At 47.4% G+C, this 16,622-nt stretch overlaps 1 protein-coding gene and 1 long non-coding RNA gene across 10 annotated transcripts in view; one reads left to right on the top strand and one right to left on the bottom strand.

The window, feature by feature from the left end:
- The window catches only part of Eif4g (eukaryotic translation initiation factor 4 gamma), a 48,402-nt gene that overhangs the window by 30,254 nt on the left and 1,526 nt on the right, over positions 1–16,622 (bottom strand). The window contains exon 1 of one of the 9 annotated variants that reach the window (XM_011146651.3): positions 12,947–13,425. The exons of 6 other annotated variants lie outside the window; for them this stretch is intronic. In XM_011146651.3, the coding sequence (XP_011144953.1) occupies positions 12,947–12,962 (16 nt within the window). In that variant the 5' untranslated portion in view covers positions 12,963–13,425. Of the gene's footprint in view, positions 194–461; positions 499–12,946; positions 13,426–16,622 lie in introns of those variants that run through there. 2 more of the 9 variants (XM_025298061.1, XM_025298062.1) reach the window with 2 other exon arrangements.
- LOC112588368 (uncharacterized) lies at positions 7,206–11,605 on the top strand. Its single transcript, XR_003112809.1, has 2 exons — positions 7,206–9,464; positions 9,622–11,605. It is a non-coding gene; the product is annotated as an uncharacterized LOC112588368 (long non-coding RNA).

The following is a 16,622-nucleotide window of genomic DNA, read 5'->3' as shown; positions in this document are numbered from 1 at the left end:
AGGCTGGAATTTCACGAAACAACGAATCACGCGACCTTGGCTCGCTCGCTCGCTCGCTCGCTCGCTCGCTCCGATCGGTCAAGTTCCGATGTCCAATCTTCAACTTGCAATCTCTCATTCAACACACTTGGCCAGTAGGGGACTTTACATGTCTCGCCACCTTGCAGAGGCCGGGAACACCTCGACACGCTCGCAAAGTGGGAGAAAACAAGGGTAGATTTCTTACCCTTGGTCCTCCTAAAAATTTCTTCGCTCGTAAAATTATCCTTTACATTTTTCTTCGAAACACTAAAATATAATAGAAAATTTCAATTTATATTCGAGCTGCGTCAAAAAGTGATATCTCGGAACGACCAAGTGCCCCCCCTGCAATTATATTTCCTAAGCTTGCAGGTCGCTGAAGGAGCACGTACGTCGTCCTGGATCAACTGGATTATTCGTGTTACTTACGCAATACTTACACAAAGCACGCATTTTTGCCATTATCCACGCCGTACAATATAGCACAATATATACACAAATTTACACCAATTTTCCGCAGAGTTTCGCGCACAAAAGTTTATCCGCATTATCGCCGGCAGGAAACGAGAACCGAGAATTCTTCATGTCGAGAGTCTCATCGGCTAGTGAATAGGCGCAATTTTACATTGAATTTTGTTCTTTAATCGGAGAAGGGCATAAAGGACCACGGGAGCGCGAAATAAAACTTCACCGATACTTGACAACTATGAAAACAGTTGTGTTCTTGCACAAAAATCTCCGGTAATGTCCTCGTTCACCGTCCTCGCTGGCTCGTGTCTCAACAAAAACTTAACGTTAATACTTGGACGCAAATTGCCGAGCGCATTGTTTCATCGGTTCGTTTCCCGACCCGATCGTACAACAAACAACGTAAAAATCCAGCTTCCAGATTTCGTCGCAGGCAATACTCGCGGCGGCTCGAGCCGCACACAAAGTCGCGATACAAAGAGAGAAAGAGAGAGAGCGAGAGAGAGAGAGCGAGAGAGCGAGAGAGCGAGAGAGAGAGAGAGAGAGAGAGAGAGAGAGAGAGAGAAAGAGAGAGAGCGCGCGCGCGCGCAATAACGTCCTTGCACTTGTCCCGACGATTTCTCGTCGTATCGGACGACGATACGTCATATCTCAGGCACATAGCGTCATATAAATAATAAATCGCCATTTATAAAGGCCTTAAAGAAGAATCGACGGACGCACCGATGGCATGATTGTCCGTGTGCGCACAATGGACAATGGTGATTAGCGGTACGCAGGCGCGGGGATGTCGCGCTCTCACAACCCTTGATCGCGTGAATGCACTGCGGGGATGCGGCACCTATAAGCATCCCAGCCTATAAAGATCTCCGGCTGAGGCTTCGTCGCATAAATACGCGAGAAACATATTCGCGGAGAAATGAGAGCGGGTCCGAGAGGAGGCGATCGGGACCCAAAGCGGAAATGCGAGGCACCAGCTGGCAGCCGAATATGTCCACGTCGGAAATCGCGTGGCAAAGAATCACGCTGATTTGAAGAACCGACGAAGTCGCGTTTCTTCGCCCCGATCGTTCCAATTACTCGCTTCGATTATTCGACGGGCTCACGATGGGCGGAAAGGGAGAAGGTATCGACGCGAAAGAGTAAATCAACTCAAGCTGATAAAGTTCTATCTGCAGCTGAATGACGTTTCATATTGCGCGCGGTACAAGTGACGTTTACCTTGATGAAACGGTAAAAGTCAAGCGTGCGAGCGGGCGACGTGAGATACAAATCATTGTATTCCGCGGTCGAACGAAGAGAGAAAAATCAAAGAATCGAATAATAAAAAATGCGGACAAAATATACGCTATGCAGGGTTGTTTCCCGGCACCAGGAGAATGACGACGGCCCCATCTTTGTACAATCAGTTCACACTACTCGTCGAAACAGTTCGGAATTGAAAATTCTCCAAAGTGTTACCATCTCCTCCATGTACGGCGAGCGCGATCGTCGTCGCCGCTCATTAACGAGAGGCACCGAGAGGGGCGAGAACGAGTGTGAGCCGAGGGCGATTCCTTCGTTCGCAACCGCGCGAGCGAGATGCGGTAACGCGAAAGTGCAAGTACAGGTGTACAGAGAGTCGGCGGAGACGCGGAGGCAGCGCGCGCGATTCACGAGGATGCGAAGAGCGCGAGCGCGAATAATACGTGGGCGCGGAAGACGAAGATGGTGGAGGCGAGCGCGGCGAGAGAGAGGGCGAGAGAGAGAGATCGCGCTCGGGGCCGCGCCGAGAGAGCAACGGAGGAGAGTAGATTCGCGAATCGCGCGCGCGGTGTATAGGTTGGGTGGTAACCCAGTTTCGTCAGTGCACCAGGCCAAGCTGCAGCACCGCCGTGGAACCGATCGATACCTATATGCACCCGGCGCTGCCCACAGCCTAGATTCACTACCACTAGTCTAGGATAGAGGCGCGAGAAGGGGATCGCATGACCCGCGTGACCTACATCTCAGCGGGGAGAAGAACGACATGATAAAAAGTCACGTTGATCGTCTTGAATTCGCGTTGATCGTCTCGTCGGCTCGCGCGCGTCCTCGTCGTCATCAATGTCGTCCACGTTGTCGTCGTCGTCGTCGTCGTCGCTGTCGTACCGCTGCATTCAGAAAAGATTACGCGCTCTCTCCGCGTCGTCCTCGAATGAGCCAGAAGTCTTTCAAGTTTTATAGTTTTACGAACCCGGGTAAATAGCGAACAGCTTTTTCCTCTCACACTGAAAGGAAGACGTACGAGTGAAGAAAGATTGTAAAAATCGCGAGAAGAAAAATGTCGTAGAAAGTGAAACGAGGTGCGTTCTGATCGGATAAGGGTAAGATTATTCCGCAGACTCTTTCGAGACTCGAAAAGTCAATTGAAAGATAAGCATGATAAAAGAAAAAAAGAAAAAAAACACGACAACGCGAAGCAGTTAGAGGGAAAAGAGGATGAGAGGAAGACTGTAGACTATCACTTTGGACAACCTTCGATTTACCCGACTCTCCGAAGGTTTCGGCCAGACCAGACGCAAAGTTCAAAGTCCTCGTCCCGCCACGGGAGGACTCGTGCAAACTGACTGAGTCATAACGACGACGCTCGCTTCGGAGATACACGACTTCGTCACAAGACGACATTGTTGATAATGTTGCCGGTCTTATCGCGCCGACGGATATATATATATATATATATACAAAAGACAGCTGAAAATATCGAGGAAGATGGATAAACTCGCGGAAGTGAAAACCGTCGGAGAAAGAATTATACGAGCCGACCGAAGCGGCCGAAAGTTCAACGGACGAGAGAGAAAGACAGAGACAATATTATTCGTCGCGGACAGCCATAAAAATCCTTTTTCCAGAGGTCTTTGAGCCACCGAGCCGTTGACCTTGGGAAGGTAGCATGGAAACCTCGTGATGCCGTGCTGTAGTAGCACGATCTCTTCTCTTTCCCACTTTCGCTCCCTCTCTCGTTGCTGTGTGGGCGTTTGGTGGGTTAGCAGCCGGAGAAAGGTGGGGGGCGAGGATGAACGACAACGGCGGCGGCGGCGGCGGCGGCGGCGGCGGCGGCGGCGGCGGCGGCGGCGGCAGCGGCGGCGGCGGCGGCGGCGGCGGCGGAGGAGAAGGAAGAGGAGGACAAGCAGGAGGGTATCCCGCGCCGACAAACGTCTGGATGGAGACGGAGAGTCTACGCGAAGGGAGGGTCGATATTTACCGGCCTGCTGCCTCCGCCCCCTTGCCGCGCACGGCCAACGACCCTGCCCACCCTCGCGTACGTACGTACACTCGTTGCGGACGTTCGTAGGCCTCTCCCTCCCACCCTCTTTCGCCACCCTCGCCACCGCCGACGACGCGCAACTCACGCGCGCGTTACTGCACCCTGTAACCCTGAAACGACTCCGAGCGCTCAACTGCCGATAACAACCCCGTGGTCTTTATGAGTCAATCGCCTAATATAACCGCGACGACGTGGATACGTGGGGTAAGATGTGACTTTTCTTCAGCTTATTTTTTCCGTCGATGCCGAGAATACGATATACGGTTAATGTTGTCTAACGTTGTCTTCGTGTTAAGGTAAGAGTGGCTATTAAGGGTGGCTCGTCGACGACTACCCGAGATGATCGGTAGCTGCTGGCTCTTCGTAGGGTCTCGCGGGAATCGAGATATTTGACAGGAAAATGCGCGAGGACCTCGCGCGCCTCACGTCGCGCGAGATAAGAAACTATATAGCCTGCCGTTCCCCGGAAACTCCGTCGGTAAGCGCGACTCGCGCGAGTCGCTCCGAGAAGCGGATGCACGGGGTTGCCTCGTGGTCTTCATTTTCACGACGGATCCTCGGAGCCTCGGACTAGATTGAAGTGAAATCTTTGCTTAACGAGGGAACATCGAGATGCGCGCGCGGCTACCGGCTTGCGTTCCATTTCGCGGGAGAGTTCGAACCTGACAATTGCCGATTAATCAGCACGTAACTGTGCGAGGAATTTAAATCCGATTTATCATAGCGACACCGCGGGGAGCTCTCTAGGTTAAGGAACAACGCTCTCTCGCTCTCTCGCAACGGTATATCCGCGCGCGCGAGTACGACTACGTCGTCGACTCGCGCGTGATGCGTGATGTCAGCGATGATCGCGACGCGCGCGTCTACGCGGAACGAAGCCGGAACGGAAGTAGCGAGCCTATTTGCCGATCTGATAACATCCGCCCGCCCGCCCGCCTCTCCGGCGGGGGGCGCGCGTGGTCGTCGACCACGTGGTGGGTCGCGACAATATATTGCGTCCGACACGAAGATGCATCGCGGGATGCGCTCGCGCTCGTTTATTACTGCTTTCTTATCGCAGCGTCGACGTTAACGACGTTAACGGCGTTGTCGAAGACCGAGCGCGAGCGAGCTGAATAAGACCGCGCGTTTATACCTAACAGTATCCACGTTACACCTGACGAAAGCATACTTCAAATTCCACCGATAATCGCGGTGGAAATTTTCTCCCGGAAATGGAGACATTTCACACACGCGAAATTGTCCGACTTTGTGATTCTCTACAGCTTTGATCACAGCCGCGGCTTCTTTTTGGCAGAAATGAAAGAGTGCTGTTATACTTATAAAATAGAATTCCATGTCAATGTAAAATTACTGCTTATTTCTCCCAAAGAAATTAGAATTTTAATTCAAAGCGATGTACTTCATAATTTCTCTTTGTGATCAAAATATTAAATCGCCCGAATGGAAATTTCAGCATGGGTTAATGACGACACGACAGCGGTCGCCCACGCTAAACAGAATGTGCTGAAAAATACTTGTTCACGTTCAAAATAGAGATATATAATACACAAGAGGAATAGGAAATTTTCACAGTGTATATTCATTAAAGTTCAAAGTATAAAATAAATTTGTTACTATTTACAGAGTGTCCCATTTTAACTTTCGCATTAAAAAATCTCGAAAACTATGAAAGATATTAGAAATACTATATTATAGTGCCCTAACTTTTATTAATTTAATAATTTTTGAATTTCCAAAGGTCGGTAAATTAACAAAAGTTAGAACACTATTATAGTAATATATTCTTGATAGTAAATAAAGTGAAAAAGTCTAATACTATTTTTTCTTTCGACGAATGGTTAGCGAGATATCGTAAGTTAAATGTTGAAAAAGTTACCAAGTTTTCCTTAAATATGTCAAAAAATATTTGGCAAATAAGAAATGCTTCAGACAAAAGTTATTAAAATTAATTGGTAGAAAAGGAAGATATAATAAAAAATTGGGCTTTCTATTTAAAAAAATTAAGTTGACCTTCAACTGACCTTGAAAATGTCCTCCAAATAAAAAACTGATAATGCCATTCTCTTTCCTCATCGAAATCATGGAAAACGTGTTTTAGCTTGTTTCTAATATCTTTCATAGTTTTCGAGATTTTTTAATGCGAAAGTTAAAATGGAACACTCTGTATATGGAAAGTACACATGAAACTTTAACCCTTGTGGCACGTATTTTTCAGAAAATCCGAATCACATGAAAATTTATATACGGGGGTTTCTGGGGTCGCTGATGACGAATCCGTTATCAGATTTTCGAAATTCAAGATGGCGCGGATCCAAAATGGCGGATGCAAAAATGAAAAGTCGTGATAATTTCGGTGACAATGGGTATTGTGGGGTTTTTGGAGTCGCTGATTACGAATCCGTTATCAGATTTTCAAAATTCAAGATGGCGGTCGCAAATATGAAAAATCGCGATAATTTCGGTGACAATGAGTTTTGGACCTCGGATTCGTAATCAGCGACCTTGAAAGCTAACCAAAGTACAATTTCAGCTAATCATAAAAAAATTTTATAATCCGCTACCTTGGAAAATTAATTTTGGAATTTGGATCTCAGATTCGTAATCAGCGAACCAAAAACTCCCAAATCTTGATTTTGAGTAAAAAATTCACTCATAGTTCGTGGAAAATGATTTTTTTCTGTAAAAATGTATATTTTTCACACTTTGTTTATTTATAATAAATAGACAACTCATGCAAAACACTTTTCAACCTTTCACGTATGTTCCCATATCATATAGGAAGCTAAAAAATGCAAAAAACCCGACAAGAATCCCACAAATATGAAATATTTCATGAAAATGCGAGAATAAATAGATGGTAAGTATACTTACCACTATGCCTCAAAGAGTTAAATGCGTTTATCTGGAAACACCATGTTCTTAAACTGTCGACACGATTATGCAAAAACTACTGAACCGAATAATTAAAATTTTTACACAATATACAGAGATTAGACATGTAGTTTTCCATCCCTATCTCGAACACAGTTATATTTTATTTTATTCATTTTTTTTAAACATGATTACAAGTCGAAAAAAAAGTATCATTTTCGATACCTTTTCTTTGTACAGTCATTATCTTTTCAAACTTTACTTCACTGCCTTCATTTTGATACAGGCTACAATAACAACCGTATATTTTAAAAATCTTTCTCATTTTTTGGTTTCAGAGTAGTAAAAGGCCCGGAATTATGTCGATAGCAAACATAGAGCTCGCAAACGGATGACTTTTTTTCTACATTTTTATCTGCAATTACAAATTGGATCAGAGTTCTTGTAATTCAATAAAATTCATTTTATACTTTGAACATTCATGAATACACTGTGAAAATTTCAAGTCCATTGATTTTACTATTTCTGTTAAAAAAATTCCTAAAAATAGCTTGAAAAACGGCCTTCCACATATAATTCTCACCCCCCCCTTAATTATTCACTACCTTCCTTCGGTCCAGAAATATCTGAATTTAGAAGCGTAAAAAAAAAAAAACAGCCGACATTGATGGAAAGGCGTCATACTGACACCTTCCGTAATTGCTGCTCGATAGCCGCTTTGGAACGCGGCCCTGACCTGACCTGATGATCTGACCCGATCTGACAGACGTAGAAGCGTCGCCGCGCCCTGCTGACCACGTGCACGCCTCGAGTGGCCACACGCACAATGACGCACACACCGTAACTTCGCAGCATATCGGCGTGCGTGAGATGCCTAATCGTAATATTCGAGAGAAAGTAGCCCCGAGACTCCGCGGGAGTAAAATAAAACCGCTTTCCAGACCGATCGGTCCGATTGTGAAAATCGGCGGCGGGAGCCGTCACCAGCCGCGTCGCGCCATTTTCGTTCCCGTCGTCAAATGCTACGGGTGAATGATACGCGCGAGCGCGATATATACGCGGGATTTGAATCAATATTTCTCATTCGTCGTTTTACGCCTCTCGCAGCTCCGACGAGACCGCTCGAGCAGTCGCTTCTTGATTTGTTGATCGCATTCTTCGACCTTCTCGCCGCGCAAACGTCCGAGATTCGTCGAGTTAACTGAAATTCCGTGAACGCTCGAATTCCCGAGCGAATCGGTTAATTTCGAGAGACTCATGAGTTTTCGCGGAATTGCTCATCGTATAAACATGCACGTAAGATAACGACGATTATAAAGCGCGAGGCGCGAGGCGCTAGTCGCCAGCGGGATTTAACGTCGCCGACGTAATAACTCGCGTAGATACCGGCAAAATTGAAAAATTATCCAGTCGCGCGTTATAAAAGTGCGCTTTCTACCAGGAACTGTTTAGAAGCTGGTTCACCGGAATGGCTGGTGTGCCAGCTCGCACACGTGCTAAATGTCACAATGTTAGAACGTGCAACTCTTAACCGCGCGCACGCAGCAGTCGCGGCGCGTTGTCGGCCCGGTGCGAAATTATTTTATATACTAAATATTCTCTACGGGCTACGGGAGGAAGGGGGGGGGGAGAGAAAGAGAGAGACTCGCTCTTCTCATCGCTCTTTATCGTTAAATGTTAGGCGAAACCGAATGCGAATGCGTGAATCGGGACGTAAATTTCGAAACGAATTTCTTTCGGGAGGATAAAGTTAATCGCGAGTATAATGTAACTTTCTCGTCGCGAATTTTTCAGCCTGCTCCTGTCCTCGTTTGCCCCGTCGCCGCCGCCTTTCCCCCATCTTTTCTCCCTCGTGAATTTATCGTCCCGGTAGAAATTTATCAAATTTATGCGCTAACATCCGCGTTCGACTGTTATCGGTCTCTCCAGTCACTAAAAATATTTTATTGCGCGCAACTAAATGTTCAACTTGACGCCTTGACACGGCCTTTCGTGCCGTGTTGTCGACTGTCGCAAGTCTCACAGAGAGTTTTAAATTAAATTACAACCAGTGCTTATAGAATTCTCATTTGTTCCGAACACATGAAATTTTACCCGTGAAAATCTAGAGAGAGCGTGTGGTAAATTCTCCGAAAGAAAAGAGAAAGAAGAGAGAAAAAAAAAACCGTAAAGATGCACGTGCGGAAACAAATAACCCCCCGTAATACGGATTAATGGTGTCAGCTACAGCTACAGCTACAGCTTGGTATCTCATAAATTACTCGCAAGTATAAAAATATCCGGTTCATACCGACGGCACTAGGTGTGCCGATCTGTGTCGGCTATCGCGCAAGTAACAAACAAAAAAAAAAATTGCTGCAATGGTAAAAAAACGCACGCTGTATTAGCTGTATTAGCCTCGATAGATGGCACAACGTGCAAAAAGCAGCGAGAGCTCGAGGATGACAACGAACGATGCATGTAATCGAATAATTCGGCAATAATCCGAGAGCCGTGTGTGCGCGTAGTGCAAGCGTAAAACAGTCATCAGCCGGTCAGAGAGAGAAGAGAGCGAACAGGGAGGGGGAAAACGCGCGAGGCGAGTGAAGTACGGTTAGTTTCTCCCCGGATGTTCGGTGGCCTCTTTCTCGAGCGAGCGGCCTTGCCAGGAATGCGCATTTTCTGCCGGTTCGCCGTCTCCTCCGGCTTCGATTCGAATCTATATGCGCGCGGACTTGCAGCGGCGACCACCTTTCACCCATCGCGTCGTTCCAGGGGGAGAGGGGGGGAGAGAGAGAGAGAGACGGAGACGATCCTCATTATTCGCGACGTACGAGTAAGTAACTCACAGAGCCGATCGCGTTACGTCACCGGCCGCCGTCGCTTCGCGCGACATCAGCCATGAGAAATAAATTACAGCGCGCCGAAGGCGCGCGAATGCGTCATTTGCAACATTGTCTCGGGCAAAAAGCTCCTTTTGACGATACTTTCAGAGTCGTATGGAGGTCTTAACGGGTGGCGAAGGTCTTGCGGATGAGTGACGCATCACAATGTTAAACAATACGACACTCGCGAGCGTTAGTCGGACGAGACAGTGGCTTATCAGCGTGTGTTCTCCCCGTCGGGATTATTCGGAGTGTCTTCCGATATATTTTCGGATGTCGCGTGTCTCCCCGAAGGAAAGTAGAATTACGACACTAGCGTTACGGCAATTACATAACGTCGCGTAAACGGATAATAACACGGTGGGATTTGTACCTGCGTAAACTCGTTTAGCCGGTAGGACGGACAACAAGCCGGCTCCACCTACCCGAGGCGGCCGAGTTCTTCTAGCGCTATTGTTATCCGCTAACGTTTCCGTTATAATACCATCACCGTTAAGCGCGTTACAGCGTAAACGGCTGTTTAACGTGCATGCGTGACATTGTTTCTACAAACGAACACACACACACACACACACACACATACATGTATGCACAGGCACGGGCCGCAGGCTAGAAATTTTAGAGAAAAAGAAAAGTGCCATGTGGCAACGGTTTGACCTTTTTTTCTTTTTCACCCTAAAAATATGAAACATGAAAGTTTGCTTTCGAATAAAGAATAATTATCGCACAATGCCGAGAAACGTATCTACCTCCGTTGTTTCTCAATTATACACATGTCCCATGTGTTGGAAATCTGAATACTCGTCTGAATTCAAGGACCAAAGTAATCAAAATCTTCAGAGCTAGGTACATGGCCTGGCATTGATCCTTTTGCCTCGGGCAAACAATAAGTTTTGTTCGAATAATACAGAGCCGCTTGAGGCTATTCTCAAGCTCTATTGCTGCTTTCTATAGAATATAAACTCAAAAAGAACGTAAAAACTGGCAGCAAATAGGTTGCAGTTCATTTCTTTCGAAAAGAGAAAAATGAACTTGGGAACATACGAAAATATCGACACAGAATGGTCGGACGACTTTCATCTATTTCCTATTAAATTTATTCTATTGAATTATCCTATTAAATTTATTGAGTTTATAAAAGTTGCGATTCTTTTAGCTTATGTAACGAATCGACACGAGTTTTAATCGGCGAGGCGTGCTAAGCTATGTCGAGAAAAATTCGTGTCAGTATCTGCGTCATCAAAGATCAACTGGAAAAATTTTATAGCGGCGTAGTGGTGTTAACAAAAGAAAAAGGTTGATTGAAAGGAAGAAGTTAAAGAATTTATGAATGTGCAATGATTGTGCGAAAATAAAAATAGAAATATCTAGTCGGTGTTTTGAATGAAAGGACATTTTGTTGGCATAAATCAAATAAAAATTTCTATGTATGACAGATTATAACGGATCGATCTGGAAACTAGCGATTTGTGTGCTTGCCGATTTCTCTCTCTCTCTCTCTCTCTCTCTCTCTCTCTCTCTCTCTCTCTCTCTCTCTTTCATTTTTATTCTATTCTTTTTGAACGTTTTAGTGGAGTTGTTTGATATTTGAGAGACTCTTTTGACTTTATCAGTCTAGGATATATCTCTGATGTTCCAATATATTTTTAGTTATACATATGTATATTATAAATATTAAATATTAATTTACAATATGAAGGACCAACTGTATCGCCTCTTGCTATCCACTCAAGGTGTAAAATTTTGTATTTTGTATCAATTAATTTTTGGACGCTTGAGAGAGAGAGAGAGAGAGAGAGAGAGAGAGAGAGAGAGAGAGAGCGAGAGAGAGGACATATGTCCCAAGGCATACAAATAAATGATGCTTTCCTTTTTCCTTTCCTCTGATATTCCAATATATTTTTAGTTATACATATATATATTATAAACATTAAATGTGTTAATTTACAATATGAAGGACCAATTATATCGCCTCCTGCCATCCAGTCAAGGTGTAAAATTTTGCATTTTGTATCAATTAATTTTTGGACGCTTGAGAGAGAGGACATATCCCAAGGCATATGTTCAAAGACAATAAAAAATAACGCTTTGCTCTTTTTCTCTCTCTTTCTCCCTCTCTGTTGGATCTATCCTGATTAGAAACCGGCGCGAGCACACAATGTGAGCACAGCACACAGTTTAATCTCAAACCGTAAAACTACAGGCTTAGACGCTGCCGTGCTCGCGGTTTGATTGGCTGTCGCACGCGTTATGCAATTCCATCCGCGATGCCCTTTACAATGAGTTCGTTACTCAACGAGACGTGACTCGATGAGACCTTGACGATCTCGGTAGACGACGCTTCGCCCAGCGCGTGCACGAGTCGTCGTCGTTTCTTCCGTGCGAAAACAACGTATACGTGTTTTCAGAGAATGCCCGCGCCTTGTCGCGAACTCTCATTATCCTATCGATCAAAGCTGTAAGATATTAACTTCTTATCAGCGACACGATGCGAGGAAAAAATAGGAGATAAGCCGTCGAGTACGCGAATATATTGGCAAGCATCGACCCGGTTTCCCGTGTATCTTGGCATTCTCGCGTTATTTTCATCCCCGAGAGAACCATTTCAGGTATTTAATCGCGCAGTTATTTCTGCTCGACGAATTGCGAACTCCGCGCCGCGAATTCGCCAATCATTACAGCCGAACGTTACGCGGGCGGGAATGTTGACGCCGTCGAACAAAGAAATTCCAAACAAATTAACAAATTAATTAAATGTTTATTTAATTGAACGAAAAGGTACATTCCGAGAGAGAGACGGCGTGTTTACACGTCCGCGTGAAGTTTCGAAAGTAACGGACTCCCTTCGACAAGCCAAGCGCGACGAGGATGACGATGCGAGACACGTGTTTATCGCCGTCTGTGTCGTGAGAGGAACGTGTCTCGGCTTGAAATATTGGCCATTTAGAAAATATCGGACAGGTCGACGGCGGTGACGGCGAAGTCGGCAGCGGCGAGCGGGGCCACACGTCACGTGGCGGCGCGACGGCCAGTCGTTACCTGGCGGAGCGACGAGGACGCCATGCGCGTGCGACGTGACGCGACATCTTCCGAAAGCACCGGCAAACGTCAAATCGCATAATAATTCTCGTCGACTAATGATGCATCGATAATACGCGTGGCGAACATCTCGAGTTCCGAGACGCTGGACGCGAATGACCAACGACCCTTGTCACGCGCGCAAGATATGAAATATGCCGTCTGTCTGCAGGATGAATGCGAAAAAGTGAACGAAGGGAAAAGGAGAGAGGGAGAGAGAGGGAGAGAACAAGCAATCGTCGCGTGGCACCTCGCGATCATGACGCGTAATAAAAGGGAGAAAATTGCCGTTGCGCATCGTGTCGAAAACGTCAATATCGACACGGAGTGCGCGATTACGCACTGATAGACTTACCTACCACCGTAGACATTTCCGCCGTATTCGCTGTTCGACGCGTCGACGTCGTCGCCGTCGCCGTCGCCGTCGTTGTCTCGTGCTGACTCGGTGCTGACCGTTAACGACGATAATGCGTGGCCGTGATGATCGGACGCATCTTTTTCTTTCTTTTTTACCGGCGTAACTGTCTATCGTCAGCGGTACCGTCCAGCCCCGCGTCGGCACGCGGCGACATACGTGATCGCATGAGCCGTGCTTTGCGCTCGTGCGTAACGGATGTGTATCGATATATACGCGCGTCTCTCTCTCTCTCGTGGCGGGGCCACGCGCGATCTCACGAGCGTGCGAAGAGGAGCGTCGTAGCGCGCGCGTTGACTTCCCGACGTATGGACGTTAATGGAGGGTGGCCCTCCACGTATCGTGCCACGCGAAAAGAACGCTTCGCGGAAATTATATAACCTCCACGTAGAACGAAACGGAGCGGCGCGGCGTGGCGCGGCAAGACGATCTTTTTCTCTCTCTCTCTCTTCTCTCTCTCTCTCTCTCTCTCTCTCTCTCTCGTCGCGTTCCCGAAAGGCGACGCTTTCAGGCGAGTTAGTAGCGGCCAGAGACGGAAGCAAGCGCGGGACCGACCGGCGCTGTGCTTAGCGTCGTCGCTCTCGTGCCGAGGGTGCCAAAAAAATACACCACCGACGTCCGGGCTCCTTTGACAACGCGCGTACAAGACGAACACGAGCGAAGACAGAACGTTAAGGAAGTCTCTCTCTCTCTCTCTGTTATTTTGCTTCTTTGCGATGCACTCGCGGACGAGACACTCGCTACGGGAAACGTGGCACGCGTTGCTTCACCACCATATGGTCCCGTAGCAGGCACGACGCGAAGGTGGTTCGCGCGGATTACGAGAGACCGATGTCGAGGTGAACGAGCGTGTCCCTGAGAGAGAGGGACCTCTCGTCGTGATAGTCGGTACCAGTTGAGCGAACGTCAGCGCGAAAAGCTCGCGGGATACCACCACCAAGTAGTAGTAGCCAGCAGCCGGGGACAACGGCTTGTGACGGGTTGACACACACACACTGTGTCAGTATATACCGGGCGATTCTCCTCGGTGGTTGGACTCGCGACAATCGCGAAATTATTCGCGATCCACGGTTCGCGGTTTCACCAGGTTTCGCCGAGCGATCCGCGAGAGAAACGGCCGAACCCCCCGCGCGCGGCTGATTGCCACATGTACCAGCCGAAGTAGCCGCTCGGCCGGCTTCGTGAGACTTCGGTATCGCTTAGCCGCGTCTTTCTCGTGTCCTATTCTTCTCTCTCTTTCTCTCCCCCGCCGTGTCTGCACCTTATCGCTAATTTATTATTGTCTATGTTTGCTATGGGTGCGTGTGAAGGAAAAAAACGGTCCCGCGGAACTTTTCGAACGGTACCGCGCGTACGCGTGCCGCTTTGTTCGTCGTCGTTGTTATGCTTGGTTTTTGTGCGTGCGTCGCTTCTGTCACATTGTCGTCGGGGAACAATTCGACTCGAGTTGCAAGAGTGTGCAGTCGTAATTTTATCGAGTACGACTCGCGCATGCGTCGTGTCGCTCTCGCGCACGACCTCCGATCGTCCACGAAACTTCCGAGCCGGGTAAAAGTCATTAATTGATCAATTAGCCTCTCTCTCGACGCGTGCACATCGCGGCACACCCTTTCGCACGGTCTACATATTCCGCACTCCCCGTTTCCCGGGACTACCCGGGCTACCGGCAAGTGGTCGTGTCGCTCGCAGTCCTCGAGGAGACGGCCGCGCGACGCTACGTCGCGATTCACACGCAGGAAGCTCTCTTTCTACCTCCCACCTTCGCTTTTAATAGCTACGATTCAACAGTTTGCCGCACGTCGTGTCGGCCAATCGTGGTCACCTCTCCTCTCCTCTCCTCGTCCTCCTCTTTGCGCACGTTTATTATCCGTCCGTTTACCGCTCGTTTTGCGCGGTGAAAAGTCGCGTGTCCTTGTTTTGTCTCGCGAGAGCCTCCGGATGAAAAAGGGGAAGAAAACAAGATGGAAGATTCTTGGTGGTGTAGGTGTGTATGTGTGTGTGTATACGTACGTATATATATGTATGTTGCTATAATATGAATAACCGTATATTTTGCAAGTCCTGAGAGAGAGAGAGAGAGAGAGAGAGAGAGAGAGAGAGAGAATAGAAAAGGAGAAAACAAGACGGTCAACTACGTCGTTAACGCGAGGAATGACCGAACGAATGACAAGTACGCGAGCATCGATCGTCTCGATAAATATAATAGACATGCCAGAGGTTCATGAGCGGCGAATGCCCGATATTGCATATTAAGCGTAGAGAACTCAGACGAAAGTGAAAGCATACATCCAGCCGAATGTTCAGTCGAATCTTCGGTAACGCTATTTAACTCGCCACGTCGCTCACCTCATGTCCTCTGAAATCGACGTAACATGCTCCGCGTCTTTCCAGCGTGTATATGTGTGTGTGTGTGTGACAACACATTTCTTATACATATATATAAGCGTGTATGGACGTATGTATACGTGATGTTTTAAGAAAATAAAGTTCCTCTATTTACTCGTTTATCCGGAACGAACGAAATAAATGCTCGGATCTTCCAACGCGCACTCGATCGATATCCTGATGAATATTTCATCCTCGATCTTTTTCGATCCCGAGCAATATGTGCGTCTGGAGGGGGGAAGGTGTACTACTAAAAGGTGCATCTGTACTACTGATTATTTATATGATATTCAATTCATGGAGAGGCAGATATTAATAAATAAAGGTACGTAAGTAGATAAAGACAAAATGAGGGAGAGGAGGGGAAGGAGTTCTCTGGCCTAAGGATAATTTATAGCAACTATGAGAGACCGACGTTCTTTAACGAGATTACGGAAGCCACGAAATGAGCATTGCCGTCGTTCTACTTGCACGGCCGACTTGTCGAACTTGGTATAGCCAGGTGTCGGAGACACCAGGAGATACAGTTTCTCTTTCGCGGCTAGTTACGTAGTCGCGAATCGGCAAGGAGGAAGCGAACGAGGAAGTAGCGAATTGTTGCGGTACGAAAATGCGAAGGTGTATTTACGATTGCGGTACGCACACGGCGTGCACGGGATGGGATATTTTCATCACGGTCTCAGATTTCCAAGATCGTATGGCGCGTCGACGTGTGTTCGAGTAAACAATCGAGCGGCCGAAGGTTGTCGGAGAGCGCGCGGACGTCGAAGAGAAGAGAAGAGAAGAGAAGAGAAGAAGAGAGGAGAGAGAGAGAGAGAGAGAAAAGAGAAAAATGAGAGAAAGAGAGAAACACACGACAGTACAAGCGACAGCGAGGAAGGACGTCGTCGTTTCCCCGTTCTCTCTCGCGGCACACACAGCCACATGGCGCGGCGGTCATCCTAACCTCAAATAACACTTTTCCTCCAGAGTGCACGCGCATCGGATATACATACATCGCACGATGATAACTCGCCGAGAGGACCGCGTTACGAATGGGTACGCACACGTCACGCACGTACACACTCGTATGGTCCTCGAGAGAAGTGACATGTTCCCACATAGCAATGGTCAAGCCCCATTAGATTAATCCCGCGGCACCGACACGTCACGTGTCTCGACGGTGTAAAATCCTGCAGGCGGTCGAAAGACTTGCACGAGAGTCGAAAGTGTCGAGAGAGGAATGCGCGCT

Source organism: Harpegnathos saltator, unplaced genomic scaffold, assembly GCF_003227715.2.
Source record: "Harpegnathos saltator strain DR-91 unplaced genomic scaffold, Hsal_v8.6 scaffold202, whole genome shotgun sequence".
In the NCBI taxonomy this organism is placed as follows: Eukaryota; Metazoa; Arthropoda; class Insecta; order Hymenoptera; family Formicidae; genus Harpegnathos; species Harpegnathos saltator.
This window is presented reverse-complemented; position numbering and strand designations above follow the sequence as displayed.